The 10,804-nt window shown below is 49.0% G+C and overlaps 7 protein-coding genes across 14 annotated transcripts; 3 read left to right on the top strand and 4 right to left on the bottom strand.

The window, feature by feature from the left end:
• Positions 1-2: 2 nt before the first annotated feature.
• Positions 3-1,306, top strand: FOXG_01915 (uncharacterized protein). Its single transcript, XM_018379037.1, has 3 exons — positions 3-383; positions 439-501; positions 556-1,306. The coding sequence occupies exons 1-3, from the start codon at positions 167-169 to the stop codon at positions 1,167-1,169; spliced, it is 894 nt and encodes a 297-aa protein (XP_018235040.1). The 5' UTR covers positions 3-166; the 3' UTR covers positions 1,170-1,306.
• Positions 275-1,928, bottom strand: FOXG_01914 (uncharacterized protein). Its single transcript, XM_018379036.1, has 2 exons — positions 1,698-1,928; positions 275-1,591 (listed from the first exon to the last, which is right to left on the bottom strand). The coding sequence occupies exons 1-2, from the start codon at positions 1,830-1,832 to the stop codon at positions 1,343-1,345; spliced, it is 384 nt and encodes a 127-aa protein (XP_018235039.1). The 5' UTR covers positions 1,833-1,928; the 3' UTR covers positions 275-1,342.
• Positions 1,929-1,940: 12 nt separating this feature from the next.
• Positions 1,941-4,403, bottom strand: FOXG_01913 (uncharacterized protein). The gene has a single exon (XM_018379035.1). It carries the CDS (start codon positions 4,065-4,067, stop codon positions 2,247-2,249), a length of 1,821 nt encoding a protein of 606 aa, XP_018235038.1. The 5' UTR covers positions 4,068-4,403; the 3' UTR covers positions 1,941-2,246.
• Positions 4,404-4,824: 421 nt separating this feature from the next.
• On the top strand, positions 4,825-7,831 carry FOXG_01912 (uncharacterized protein). Its single transcript, XM_018379034.1, has 3 exons — positions 4,825-5,106; positions 5,170-6,475; positions 6,526-7,831. Exons 2-3 carry the CDS (start codon positions 5,938-5,940, stop codon positions 6,780-6,782), a joined length of 795 nt encoding a protein of 264 aa, XP_018235032.1. The 5' UTR covers positions 4,825-5,106; positions 5,170-5,937; the 3' UTR covers positions 6,783-7,831.
• FOXG_01911 (uncharacterized protein) lies at positions 6,440-7,773 on the bottom strand. Of its 5 annotated transcripts, XM_018379029.1 has the most exons (4): positions 7,369-7,754; positions 7,223-7,313; positions 7,086-7,173; positions 6,440-7,029 (listed from the first exon to the last, which is right to left on the bottom strand). In XM_018379029.1, the coding sequence occupies exons 1-4, from the start codon at positions 7,727-7,729 to the stop codon at positions 6,934-6,936; spliced, it is 636 nt and encodes a 211-aa protein (XP_018235033.1). In that variant the 5' UTR covers positions 7,730-7,754; the 3' UTR covers positions 6,440-6,933. The 5 variants fall into 5 exon arrangements, with proteins under 5 accessions (XP_018235033.1, XP_018235034.1, XP_018235037.1 ...); XM_018379030.1 differs by having other exon boundaries at positions 6,440-7,173; positions 7,369-7,773; XM_018379033.1 differs by having other exon boundaries at positions 6,488-7,029; positions 7,223-7,749.
• Positions 7,832-7,927: 96 nt separating the features above from the next.
• Positions 7,928-10,362, bottom strand: FOXG_01910 (NADH dehydrogenase (ubiquinone) Fe-S protein 6). 4 transcript variants are annotated; one of them, XM_018379028.1, is made up of 5 exons: positions 10,120-10,347; positions 9,992-10,054; positions 8,555-9,924; positions 8,330-8,497; positions 7,928-8,276 (listed from the first exon to the last, which is right to left on the bottom strand). In XM_018379028.1, the coding sequence occupies exons 3-5, from the start codon at positions 8,816-8,818 to the stop codon at positions 8,214-8,216; spliced, it is 495 nt and encodes a 164-aa protein (XP_018235031.1). In that variant the 5' UTR covers positions 8,819-9,924; positions 9,992-10,054; positions 10,120-10,347; the 3' UTR covers positions 7,928-8,213. The 4 variants fall into 4 exon arrangements, with proteins under 4 accessions (XP_018235031.1, XP_018235029.1, XP_018235030.1 ...); XM_018379026.1 differs by having other exon boundaries at positions 9,992-10,362; XM_018379027.1 differs by having other exon boundaries at positions 8,555-10,054.
• FOXG_01909 (uncharacterized protein) lies at positions 8,958-10,648 on the top strand. The gene is made up of 2 exons (XM_018379024.1): positions 8,958-9,659; positions 9,718-10,648. Exons 1-2 carry the CDS (start codon positions 9,231-9,233, stop codon positions 10,087-10,089), a joined length of 801 nt encoding a protein of 266 aa, XP_018235027.1. The 5' UTR covers positions 8,958-9,230; the 3' UTR covers positions 10,090-10,648.
• Positions 10,649-10,804: the final 156 nt, after the last annotated feature.

Here is a 10,804-nt window from a genome sequence, read left to right as displayed (position 1 = left end):
CCACTGTAAGTCATTGTGGGGCATCCTCAGCGTCCGGAGTTTGGCCGATTCACCCTGAGCCGGGCATGATGAAGACTCGGACCAGAAGTCACGAAACCCGAATATTTCTCTATTGACAGATTCTGAGACTCAAGGGTAGCATCTCGGTGTGACCCCCTCGCTCACTATGGCGACACGAAAGTGTCTGAACCCGCTGGTAAAGGCACCAAAGTCAATTGCCAACTCAATCTGTCACCAATGTCAACGATCTTTCGTGACAACACCAGCTCAATTGGCTGGTCACAACAAGTGGTCCAAGACAAAACACATCAAAGCTGTAACTGATAAGAAGAAGATGACTGAGAGATCTAATTTCACCAAGACAATTGCTATGTATTCAAGAAGTAGGCATCACTGTGTGCGTGTTTACGGCCTGAGGGTTTTTCTAATATTCGATAGTGTATGGAGATGATGTCAAATTCAACCCTCAACTGGCCACTGCAATAAACGCTGCAACAAAAGGTATATATGCACAGTAGTCTTTAGTCCGGATTTGTGTCTGACTCTTGGTGTTAGCGAGTATACCAAAGAACTTAATCGAGGGCGCAATTGCACGAGGTCAAGGTCGTTCAGTCACAGGCGCACAGCTCGAGTCTATGTCTCTGGAGGTCCTCATGCCCCCTGACATTGCGATGGTCATCGATGCTGAGACAGACAATAAGACTCGGACTCTTCATGACCTGCGCCTCGTGGTGAAGAAGGCCGGTGGAGTGGTTGGGTCAACCACCTTCTACTTTACAAGACGTGGTAGAGCTGTTTTCAAAGCCGAGGAGTGCGGGCCGTCACTCTCAGATGTTCTGGACGAGGCGATTGAGCACGAGGGATTGGAAGATGTCGAGGAACTGCCAGAGGGTGACTTCTTGGCTTGGACCCAGCCAAACACGTTGACAGCCATCACTGAGGCCCTGTCTAAGAAATTTGAGCTTGAGATTCTCGACTCAGACATTGTCTGGGCACCGAACGAGGACACAAAAGTCAGCATTGACACCACAGAGCAAGCTAATGCTCTCGACATGCTCTTGAACGGACTCAAGGAATATCCCGAAGTCAGAGCCATTTATGCCAATGTACGTCAGGGAGCTGTAGGGGACGAAGAGTGGGACAAGGTTGAAAGAAACCTGGATGTATAAAACATAGAACAGCGATGAGTTTGTAACAATTTTGTACGATGCTGTATTTTGCCCATACCAACAGAGGGGGAATATTTCCAATGCCTTCCAAACGCCATGAATACATCGTTAATGCTGCCGTTGCCGAACCCTCTGGCTAATAATGTACATGCTTGAATCCGATTCACTGGGCTTCAAGAATCGGGCTGGTCATTCTCGGGCTGCTGTGCTGCTCTTTTGCGTTCCTCTTCAAGCTTTTTGGCCTGTCGGAGCTTTTGTCGCGCCACGATGCGGTCATACTCGGCTTTGATCTCGTCTCGGTCCTTGGGGATCTTGTTGCACTCTTCGGGCTTGGGCCAGAAGCCAGGTACGGCGAAGCGGTTATCGAGGTTGGTGCCAAAGTAGAACATGATTCCGATAGGAAACATGATATACGTGCCGAACTGCGGACATGCCATGTCAGTGTCTTGTTCGCAACTCGTCATCGTCTTCAACAGAGCCACTTCGAAACACATAAAACTATGCAGCGGGAACATAACATAAACATACCTTGAACACTTCGAGGTTAAGACCACCCATTTTGAATGTCGTTTTCTTTGGCACCTTCTTAGGCAATTGAGTTGATGCTGAGAATGGAGGCAAAATGTTTGTCTTGCATGACGGGATGATGCTTTCTAGACACATACCCCCGGTAGAGCGTTAGAAACTAGGTACCCCGCTATGAAAATCAGATCACGATGATTGGTAGCTTTCATGTGAGCTGATGCAAGATATTTCTTGAGACATCATGATACCAAAACTACCCAAAGACCTACCTGTACAGAAAACAAAGATTCATATTAGGATATTCCCATGAGATTTTGCTGCTTTCTCGAATGTCTTGGCCAACCATTCCCTCAACGAAGAGGTATATATAACGTTTTCTAATCGTATATCATCCTTAATCCACAGCCCACCACCTGTGCGTGTATATATATATAAATATGTAAACTCCTTATCGCAATATGTTCAACGCCAACAACGAGCTATCCAGAATTCCAGGCCCAAGACCTTGACGTATGCATAAGATCCCCAAACTCCTTGTGGTACAATGTATTCTTAGCTTAGCCTCGGACCACCAGCCCTTGCCTTTTGAGCTTCTTCCATCATCAGGCGTTCCGTGAAACTGCGCGGGGTGCCAGAGAAGCCGGTATTGGCGACGCTGGCGCGGAAGCTGCTTAGATCTGCTTCATCCATGCCGCTGCGTCCGTCCAATCCCCCAACAAACGTATTGAAGTGCCCTAATGAGGCAGCCTGAGCATGTACTTCGGGATTACGAACGACAGGCATGACTACTGGCCGTCCTTTGTATGATCCCACAGAACCAGCTTGAAATCGGGCCGCGATTGGTGTCGTCGGCCCTGAGCCAGGCCTCTTGGTTATGTGTACTGCTGGTGAAGTTGCGTATAGAGACTGCTCAGTCTCCGGTACATCCGGCAAGTCAACTTCGATATCCTCCTCGACCGCAAGGGGGGTTGGTTTCGATTTGGGCTTTGGCGGCGCAGATAAGCCGCCGCCTTCCTCAAAGTGAAAAAGCTCGTCTTCCTCATCCAAGTCTTCGTCGACGGCTCCCAGTTCGTCGTGAGTACCAGAACTTGGAGCTTTAGTAGGTGAAGCTGGGCTTGCATCATGGCCACTGGCCTGGCTCTCCTCGGGGATTCTGTTCAAAGATGGCGATGCAGGAGCTTTCTTATTGGTAAAAGATCTAGGTTTCGCCATTGAGAGAAAGTCGTCATCGGATGAATCCTGGTCCTCGTCTGGGTCCTCACTTACGCCCCCCAACGTGCGTTCGATCCGAACAGATTCTGGAACGTGGCGTGGCGATGGCGGTTCCGGTGCAATAATAATCGGACTGGCCCGTTCTTCTGACGGAGATTCAGAAATGCTTGCATATTTCTTGTCCTCTTCACCGGAGCTTTGATCTGGGTTTGAATTAACCTCGGTCCACACTCCTTCCTCCAACGGCGCCCTAGATAGTGCTCTCAGTGCTTCTGAAGATGAAATCTTTCGGGGCGGTCGTAGGTCCTCCAGGTCATCGTCGAGCATAGATTCCGCGCGAGGCTGGTCGGTGGATGCGGCAGACGCTGCGGGGGGAATCATGGGATCGGTAGGTTGTGGTGATGCTGTAGGTAAGACCTCTGCTCCCATGACATCAAAACGCACACGTCTAGGACTCTGTGGAGGTTTGGAACTACTTGAAGACCGTCGTAGGGCGCTCCGTGGAGTTTTCGACTCGCTTCGATCCGAATGGCACGACGAGACTGTATCATTGGTAGAGCGGCGAATATGACCTGGCCGTCCAGGCGAATGAGGCACTACCGGCAAGGCATTCTGCAGTTGGTCAGTGCCGTTATCGGGTTTCCTTCCTGCCTCAATGGCTGAGTGTTGCTTCTCGTCTGCCTGGATGCTCGGGTCGGGCAACAACATGTCGAGAGGAGGAGTGTGGTTATTTGTGAGGTGAGGAGAGGTAGGCGGTCTTGGAGGAGAGCCCTCTAGCAGGGGAAGGTAAAAGAGCAATTCGTGATGTCGATCGCGGGGGCTGCCTGGAGGCTCTGCGGCTCCCGATCCGGAGGTAGCGACAGTGGCCGGCGGGGGAAAGTGGCGTTGAGTCGATTCAAGTGGTAGAGTATGTGAGTCAGCTGCAGCTTTATTAAGGTCCAGATCCAGACTTGTGAGGACTGAGCTGAGGTCTGGGTATTTGGGTAATGACTGGGCTATGGACTGGGCAACATTGGAAGCGATGTCGGGTTGTGTGTCTCGGAGCAGATCGTGGTAGTAGCGCAGGAAATCAGCTGCCACCTCGTGGCGAAAGGTGTGAACCTTGTGCTCGAGCTCTGAGAGCCTCTGAGAGAGGCTATTGACAAGGCTTGCCTCATCCATAGTCTACTCGTATACCTACAGTACTGTACTCGTAATGCCTTGAGTTTTAACAGGTTCCTCCAGGCGAGCTAATACTAGACAAAGAGGGATGTCTCGGTATGCGCATGACGCAACAAGCTCGGGAAAGATGTTTGCCTTGCCAGAGAAGGGGATTTTTATGAGTGACGGCACGTGAAGGAATTTGCAGGATTGTGAGTAGTAAGGGCGGGAGATAGGTAAATCAACGTTAGAATGGGGATTTTGATTTTGACGGCGACGACGCCGTGGGCAGACCAAACACAAATCGAGGTTTGGGGGGATGATAGTGCGAACATTGGTACGCCTAACAGCGGCCCTGGTTCTAAGTCTGGCTAGACCATTCTAAAACTCGACATACAATGGGTCTCGATCAATCTCTACCTACTTATGTCTCCAACATTTTGACAGCCCAGATAGAACATGATGAATCAAACGAATGGATGGATAGATACGATATTAGATGAGTGAATGATTCGACTGCTATCCGTTCTACTGCAATTCGCCAATTGACGGCTAGTTATATGTTTCACTCAATGGACGAACTGGTTGGTCTTCTCTGACTTCGTCAGCTCTGATCTAAGGTTATAGTAGCTCAGCCAAACAACGATTCTTTGTCCTGACTGGCCGGTTCCGGACACTTATTGTGACGATCACTTTTCTACACAACATCTGATCCAAGCATAAGACACGCCTGAATACATGTATAAGTACCTTTCCCCTGCTGCCCTGGAAGCATTCGGCCAGTTCGATTGGGTATGCTGGGAAAAAAAGAACCCCGCCGGTTAACCCCGTTATCCAAACACCCATGACTTGCACCTTGTCACAGTCAGTGCGGGTACCTCTCCAGCTATCAGCTGCAGTTATCTATTTCGTCATGTTATGAAAATTCTCCTGTGAAAAGATCGATCGAATCCAACTCGGAACTTTTATTATACAGCACCCTCAGAAATCTCAGCCAGTTGCATCACAGGAGCCATCTTCAGGCTAGTTCCAAGAATCCTTGCTCTCATTACCTAAAAAGGCAGGTCTACGGAAATACAATATTCCTCAGAGACATAACTCTAACCTTGATACAATCCGTCAGTCTAGATCATAACAAGATGTCCATTGCAAGCATAGCGATGAAGGTTCGGAAAGAGATGAGAAAATGGTACGCTGAGGTCAACGCACAGTGGACTCAGGTCCCATTCCGGGTTTGTTACAAGCCTTATGTCCTACATGTAAGTATAGGTACATCAGACGACCGCTTAATCTTGAAGCCAGTTTATCAAAACATTAAAAGAGGTATTTTACTATTCAACTCGGCATACATATACAACGTTCACATTACCAGCCACGTCAATTTTGTTGTTCTTGAGCCCGGTTTCTGTCCTAATAGGTGATCGTAATTGTATATAACTAGCTTCTTCTCACAACGATTCAGAACGTCGGCTCGCTGGAAATACCAGGTTTCTACGCCACACAGTTACCAATGCATAGGTAGTATCAACTCAGGTGGGATAATATTCTAATCAGTTCGCACACTCATTGCTTTACATAAACCATAATAGCGGATTATGAGTCCCTCAATACGTTTTATTGGTTGTCATCCATCGCAAAGACTATATTATAACGCTTCCTGGCGACCTTACACCGCCTTCTTGTTTAGGAACTTGGGACATATTTTGCCGTAAATAATCCTGGAGCTCTACAAGCACTGACTGACCTGAGCTCTCCGCAATTCCTCAGGTACCGACCTAGATGCCCTAGTAGCCAATACTGCATTCGACTCGACGACGGCATCATACCTTGAGCGACTTCGAGATACTTGACTATATAATACTTCTCCCTTGGTAGCGCCTGAATAGCAGCCATGTCAACAATAACCCCCGATGCGCTTCAGTCAGGACAGCCGCCCGTCATTCCCCTGTCCTTCAATGGTAATCAACCCGAAAAGGTGACGCTCTACCCACTGTCGAACTACACGTTTGGAGTCAAGGAAACCCAGCCTGAAGAGGACCCATCAGTCATCGCTCGTCTCAAGAGACTCGAGGAACACTACACGGAACATGGGATGCGCCGCACTTGCGAAGGCATTCTCGTCTGCCACGAGCACAACCACCCACATATTCTGATGCTGCAAATCGCCAATGCCTTTTTCAAGCTCCCCGGAGACTACCTGCGCCCCGAAGACGATGAGATTCAAGGCTTCAAGTCGCGGCTGGACGAGAGACTGGCGCCTGTCGGCCGCTTGGGAGAGGGTGAGGAAGCTGGTGACTGGCAAGTGGGTGACTGCCTTGCTCAGTGGTGGAGGCCTAACTTCGAAACGTTCATGTATCCGTTTATCCCGGCGCATGTGACGAGGCCAAAAGAGTGCAAGAAGCTCTACTTTATTCAGTTGCCCAAACAAAGTAGGTCAACCGATCATCATTGAGAAACTAGATACTTATTCTTCTCGTAGAGGTTCTAAGCGTCCCCAAGAACATGAAGCTTTTGGCCGTTCCTCTATTCGAACTCTACGACAACACTGCCCGATACGGCCCACAGCTTTCTGCAATTCCCCATCTTCTCAGTCGATACAACTTTGAGTTCGTGGACGAGAATGGCAACGTCGTCGCTGCCACACCAGGGTCTGCCGCGCCAGAGGGCTATGTTCCATACACAAAAGTCTTGGCAGGCGCCGATACGGACATGAAGGAGGAGAATGGAACAAGCTGATCCCCCTATAGGACCGCGGAGACACGGCGATGGTGTTCGGCGTTTTTGGTTGTTTGCTCGTATAGGAAGGACGTGTAAAAGCTCAAGTCTAGGTTTTCTCTTTTCTTTCCCTTTTCTATACATCTAAGTCCCACTTTTCTGTGCATCTCACTCAAGCCTTTTCCCCCTGGATAGTTGCAACGACCCGTCTCTGGTGGCGAGCGGCACGGAACTCAAGGTACCAGATTCCCTGCCAAGTTCCTGTAGCCTAGGCATGGCGATATCAGTCACTTATGGCCGAGTTAAAAATTGGCTGGCACTTACAAGCTTTCCATCCTTAATGGGAATAGTAACGCTCGCCCCAATGAGTGCAGACTTGATATGGGCAGGCATGTCGTCTGGGCCCTCGGCACTGGCAGCTGTCAATGTCTCCTCTTGCGACTTATACGCAAAGCACTCACTCATGACGGTATAGAGCCTCTCCCTTGGGTCCTTCAGCTGGCGCGATTCTGTCAAGAGCATCGCTCATATCCTCTCGAACATCAGAGTCCCCTTAGTTTTCTCATATCAGCATCAAGAGCTCTCCGGGCCCGTATATTCAGCTTACAGTTCTCGTTCAAGCTCAAAGCACAGCTCGTGTGTTGAACGAAAAGGTTCAAAAGGCCGACCTTGTAATCCCGAATTTCGGGAAGTGAAGACACAACCTGATCAGTTATGAGGTATGATCCCCGTGACTTAGCAGGAAGGGTGAATTGCTTCTGAAAAAAGCTCATGGTTGTTGCCGTCGAACGGTCTATCACTGGAGGGGCAGTTGAGCGGGGTTGAGGGGATCCCGATAATCCAACAAGGCTAAAAGGCAGTGTCCAGAGATAGTGAAACAGACCAGGGAACAGAGAGATTACAAGTAGTAAACAGAGAAGCACTGGTGTCGTTGCAGAGTTGAGACGTGATGTTTGAAGCTGAGGCATAGTTTAGAATCGTGCTTGAAAGCAAACAACCGTCATAGTGGGGCCGGAGTTGGACTCTATGGGTCTCTTTCTATCCGTTTGTATCAAGCTCCTCTTTAGCCAATCGCAGCGCACCATTTATAATCCCTTCTAGGTAGTTCCCTTACACAGTATCGCCGGAGGTAGGCAAGCATCACATTCATTAAGATAATGTGAAACAGCAGCATAATTCAGGATCCGAACGCTTCAGTGGATATTTGTGATAGTTCTTAACAACATGACGAATCGATGGTGATTTTGACATGCCATCAGAGCAAATAGACATGAAGACCGCACTAGGAAAGCTGTCGGTTTGTTCTTTCATTGTATTCGCGGAGTATATACAGAAGTTTGAGTTCTCCATTCAGAAACATCACAGTACACGGGCCCCTTTGGCCTCTAGCACATGTCTAGATAGTGATCCAGATAGCAACCCTCCCTTTCCGGTCCTATCGTTCGATGCTGATTATGACAGAGGGTAAGAAGTCTCTGGGAGGGATTCGAGATGGGTGCGGTGGTGTTCATGGGCCTAAAATATAGTATCAGTATTGACAAAGCATAAATTGCTAGGGTGTTTCGTACGAAAGGTAGGCCGCAGTAGCCACAAACAGCAATCTCGGGCTTGTCGGTGTTGATGAAGACTCTGGGATGACCCTCGGGACCACCACCACCATTGCAGGCAACAATGCGCTCGTGCGTCCATGTAACGGGTTGCTTGTGAATCATCTCAATGGCGGCCTTGGGTTGAGGCTATAACACAGTTAGCTAATTTGATATTCCATCCTAGCTCCCTCGCCTCGGTTGTACCTGGAGATCGAAGTCGGTCTGCTCGAAACGGGGGCCGGTCATGGCCTGAGAACGTGGTCTCTGGCTACGGGACCAGACACCGACGCGGTTGGGAGCTTGGTTGATCTCGACAGGCTTGTTCTCGTTGACGGGGGCGGGGGCTGTCTCGTTAGTTTTGGGAGAGACAGCAGCCTCGAATTGCCGAGCGGAGGTGGTAAAGGCGCGCTGGGAGAGGCGCGCACTGCGCGCAAAGACTCCAATTGCTCTCAATTGAGACGTAGCCATTGTAAATTCGTCGATTTCTCGGTGTGCGGATCGAGTCGTCAGTGTCGGCGCTGAATGATTTTCCCGTGGATGTGAGGCATTGAACTTGCCTGGCGATGATTGCAGCCCCGGATCCCTGGTTTATCCGCGACCGAAATATTTTTGTTCTTCTAGACGGAGGTAATGCGACTGGGTAAGGAACATCGCGTTTTGCGATAAACACGGTTTTTTTTTTGCCCTCTTGTAATCGAATTACTACAAGAGTTTGTAAATCGATCTTCATGAATTAACTTAATACACAGGGCCGTTTTCTTCCCTGTAGCTATAGCCTCTCCACGTGTTTGCGCCACCGGAGCTTTCCCAACTCGAATTCTACTACATCACCTACGAAGCGTCTTCGCAAATATAATAATCGTTGACACGAACATTCATCATGGCGCCCGAAACACCACGAGCAGTCTCTTCGAGACTTCTTACTATGAAGTTTATGCAACGGGCAGTGGCCTCAGAAAACTCGTCCCCGGATTCAGAAACACATTCATCCAAGAAAAGAAAGACTGGACATTCCCCAGCGGCGGGTCGCCTTGACCTGAACATTGACCAGGCTGCAATCAAAGCCGCTCTTGATGCACAAGAAACCAAACGACAAGAGGCCCTGGAGAAGCATGTTGGGGCCGACACACATTGGGTTCTTGACAACCCATTTGCTGGGTTAAAAGCTGCAAGTCAGACCAAAGCACCTCTCAATGTCGTGTATGTTGGGTATGGTGATATGGATTCATCTAATGACTCAGGCGATAATGAGGATGTGCCGAGAAACGGGCGTACTTCAACAAATAGCTTCAAGAAGGCAGCGAACCAGGCATGTCGATCACTATGCTGTGATAGACAGAACCAAGACTGCTGACTGACCGTGACAGAAACCAGAATCCCAGAAGACATCAGACAACGAGAGCGAGAGTGAAGATGAGGACTCAGACGACGCAAATGCACCGGCGCATGGACAAAAGCGGAAGCCATCCAGTGATAGCCCAAGCCGTTCACGCTCCCGTTCCCGGTCACGGCCAACTGCAGAGAGTGCCAAAGCCAAAGAATTCCGGGATAAGAGGAAGAAAAAAGAGGTGAAGCTAAGCAAGCCAACATCAATATCCTCTGGTGGTGGTATTTCCTCAGGAGGCGGGAGCCAGTTCTCACCTGCTGGAAAAGCCATGACCTGCTACAAGTGCCACCAGACTGGTCACAAAGCTGTCGACTGTCCTAAGAGGGGTCAAATGGCGCACATGTATGATTAGCCCATATCAAGTCCATGGGGATGTATTTACTTGATGTCATCTGCGAATTTGACACTCTGCATCATCTCTGACCCAAGTCTGGAGCTCCTTGGTATACACAGGAGGACGCTACCTATTTGCCCATTCCCACATCATTATATACCGGGGCCAGGCGAAATGGGGGCAAGCCAACAAGGTAAAGAAGTGAAGGAAGTGGGAAAACGAAGATTCTAGCATTGCATATCGCACAGCAATTATCGCAATTGCTGAGCAAACCCCTTTAATAGCGACTGTTAGACAGCAGCTTCATGGGTACTAAAGTGCATCCCCTGAGCAAAGACAGGAAAGCCATAATAATTTGCCGATTTTCGTGATTAAGGGCTTGTTGGACACAAGGGATACAGGGGCGACTTGCATTGAGCTTGTACCATGTGCACCCAAGATATGTGATGTATACTCCTGAGACTGCAATGAGATGCAGCCACTATTACTACGGTATACAATCAGTGAATCACTATGGTACATACATGGACATTATTTACCTATACTACTCAGAATCTCTACCAACCTTGATCAGCCGATAATTGGTGTTAATGTAAAATTAAGGCCGTAGTATCACGTATACAGACAGCCAATAACACTGTTGCACTGGCAACTTTGAGATGAGGCTCAGGGCTTCTGTGATGTTAGGTAAATTGCCCAAGCAGAACAGCGATCGATATATGTAGCGCTGTGC

Source organism: Fusarium oxysporum, chromosome 5 (genome assembly GCF_000149955.1).
Source record: "Fusarium oxysporum f. sp. lycopersici 4287 chromosome 5, whole genome shotgun sequence".
In the NCBI taxonomy this organism is placed as follows: Eukaryota; Fungi; Ascomycota; class Sordariomycetes; order Hypocreales; family Nectriaceae; genus Fusarium; species Fusarium oxysporum.
Note: the sequence above shows the minus strand (reverse complement) of the source record. Positions and strands in the feature narration are given on the sequence as shown.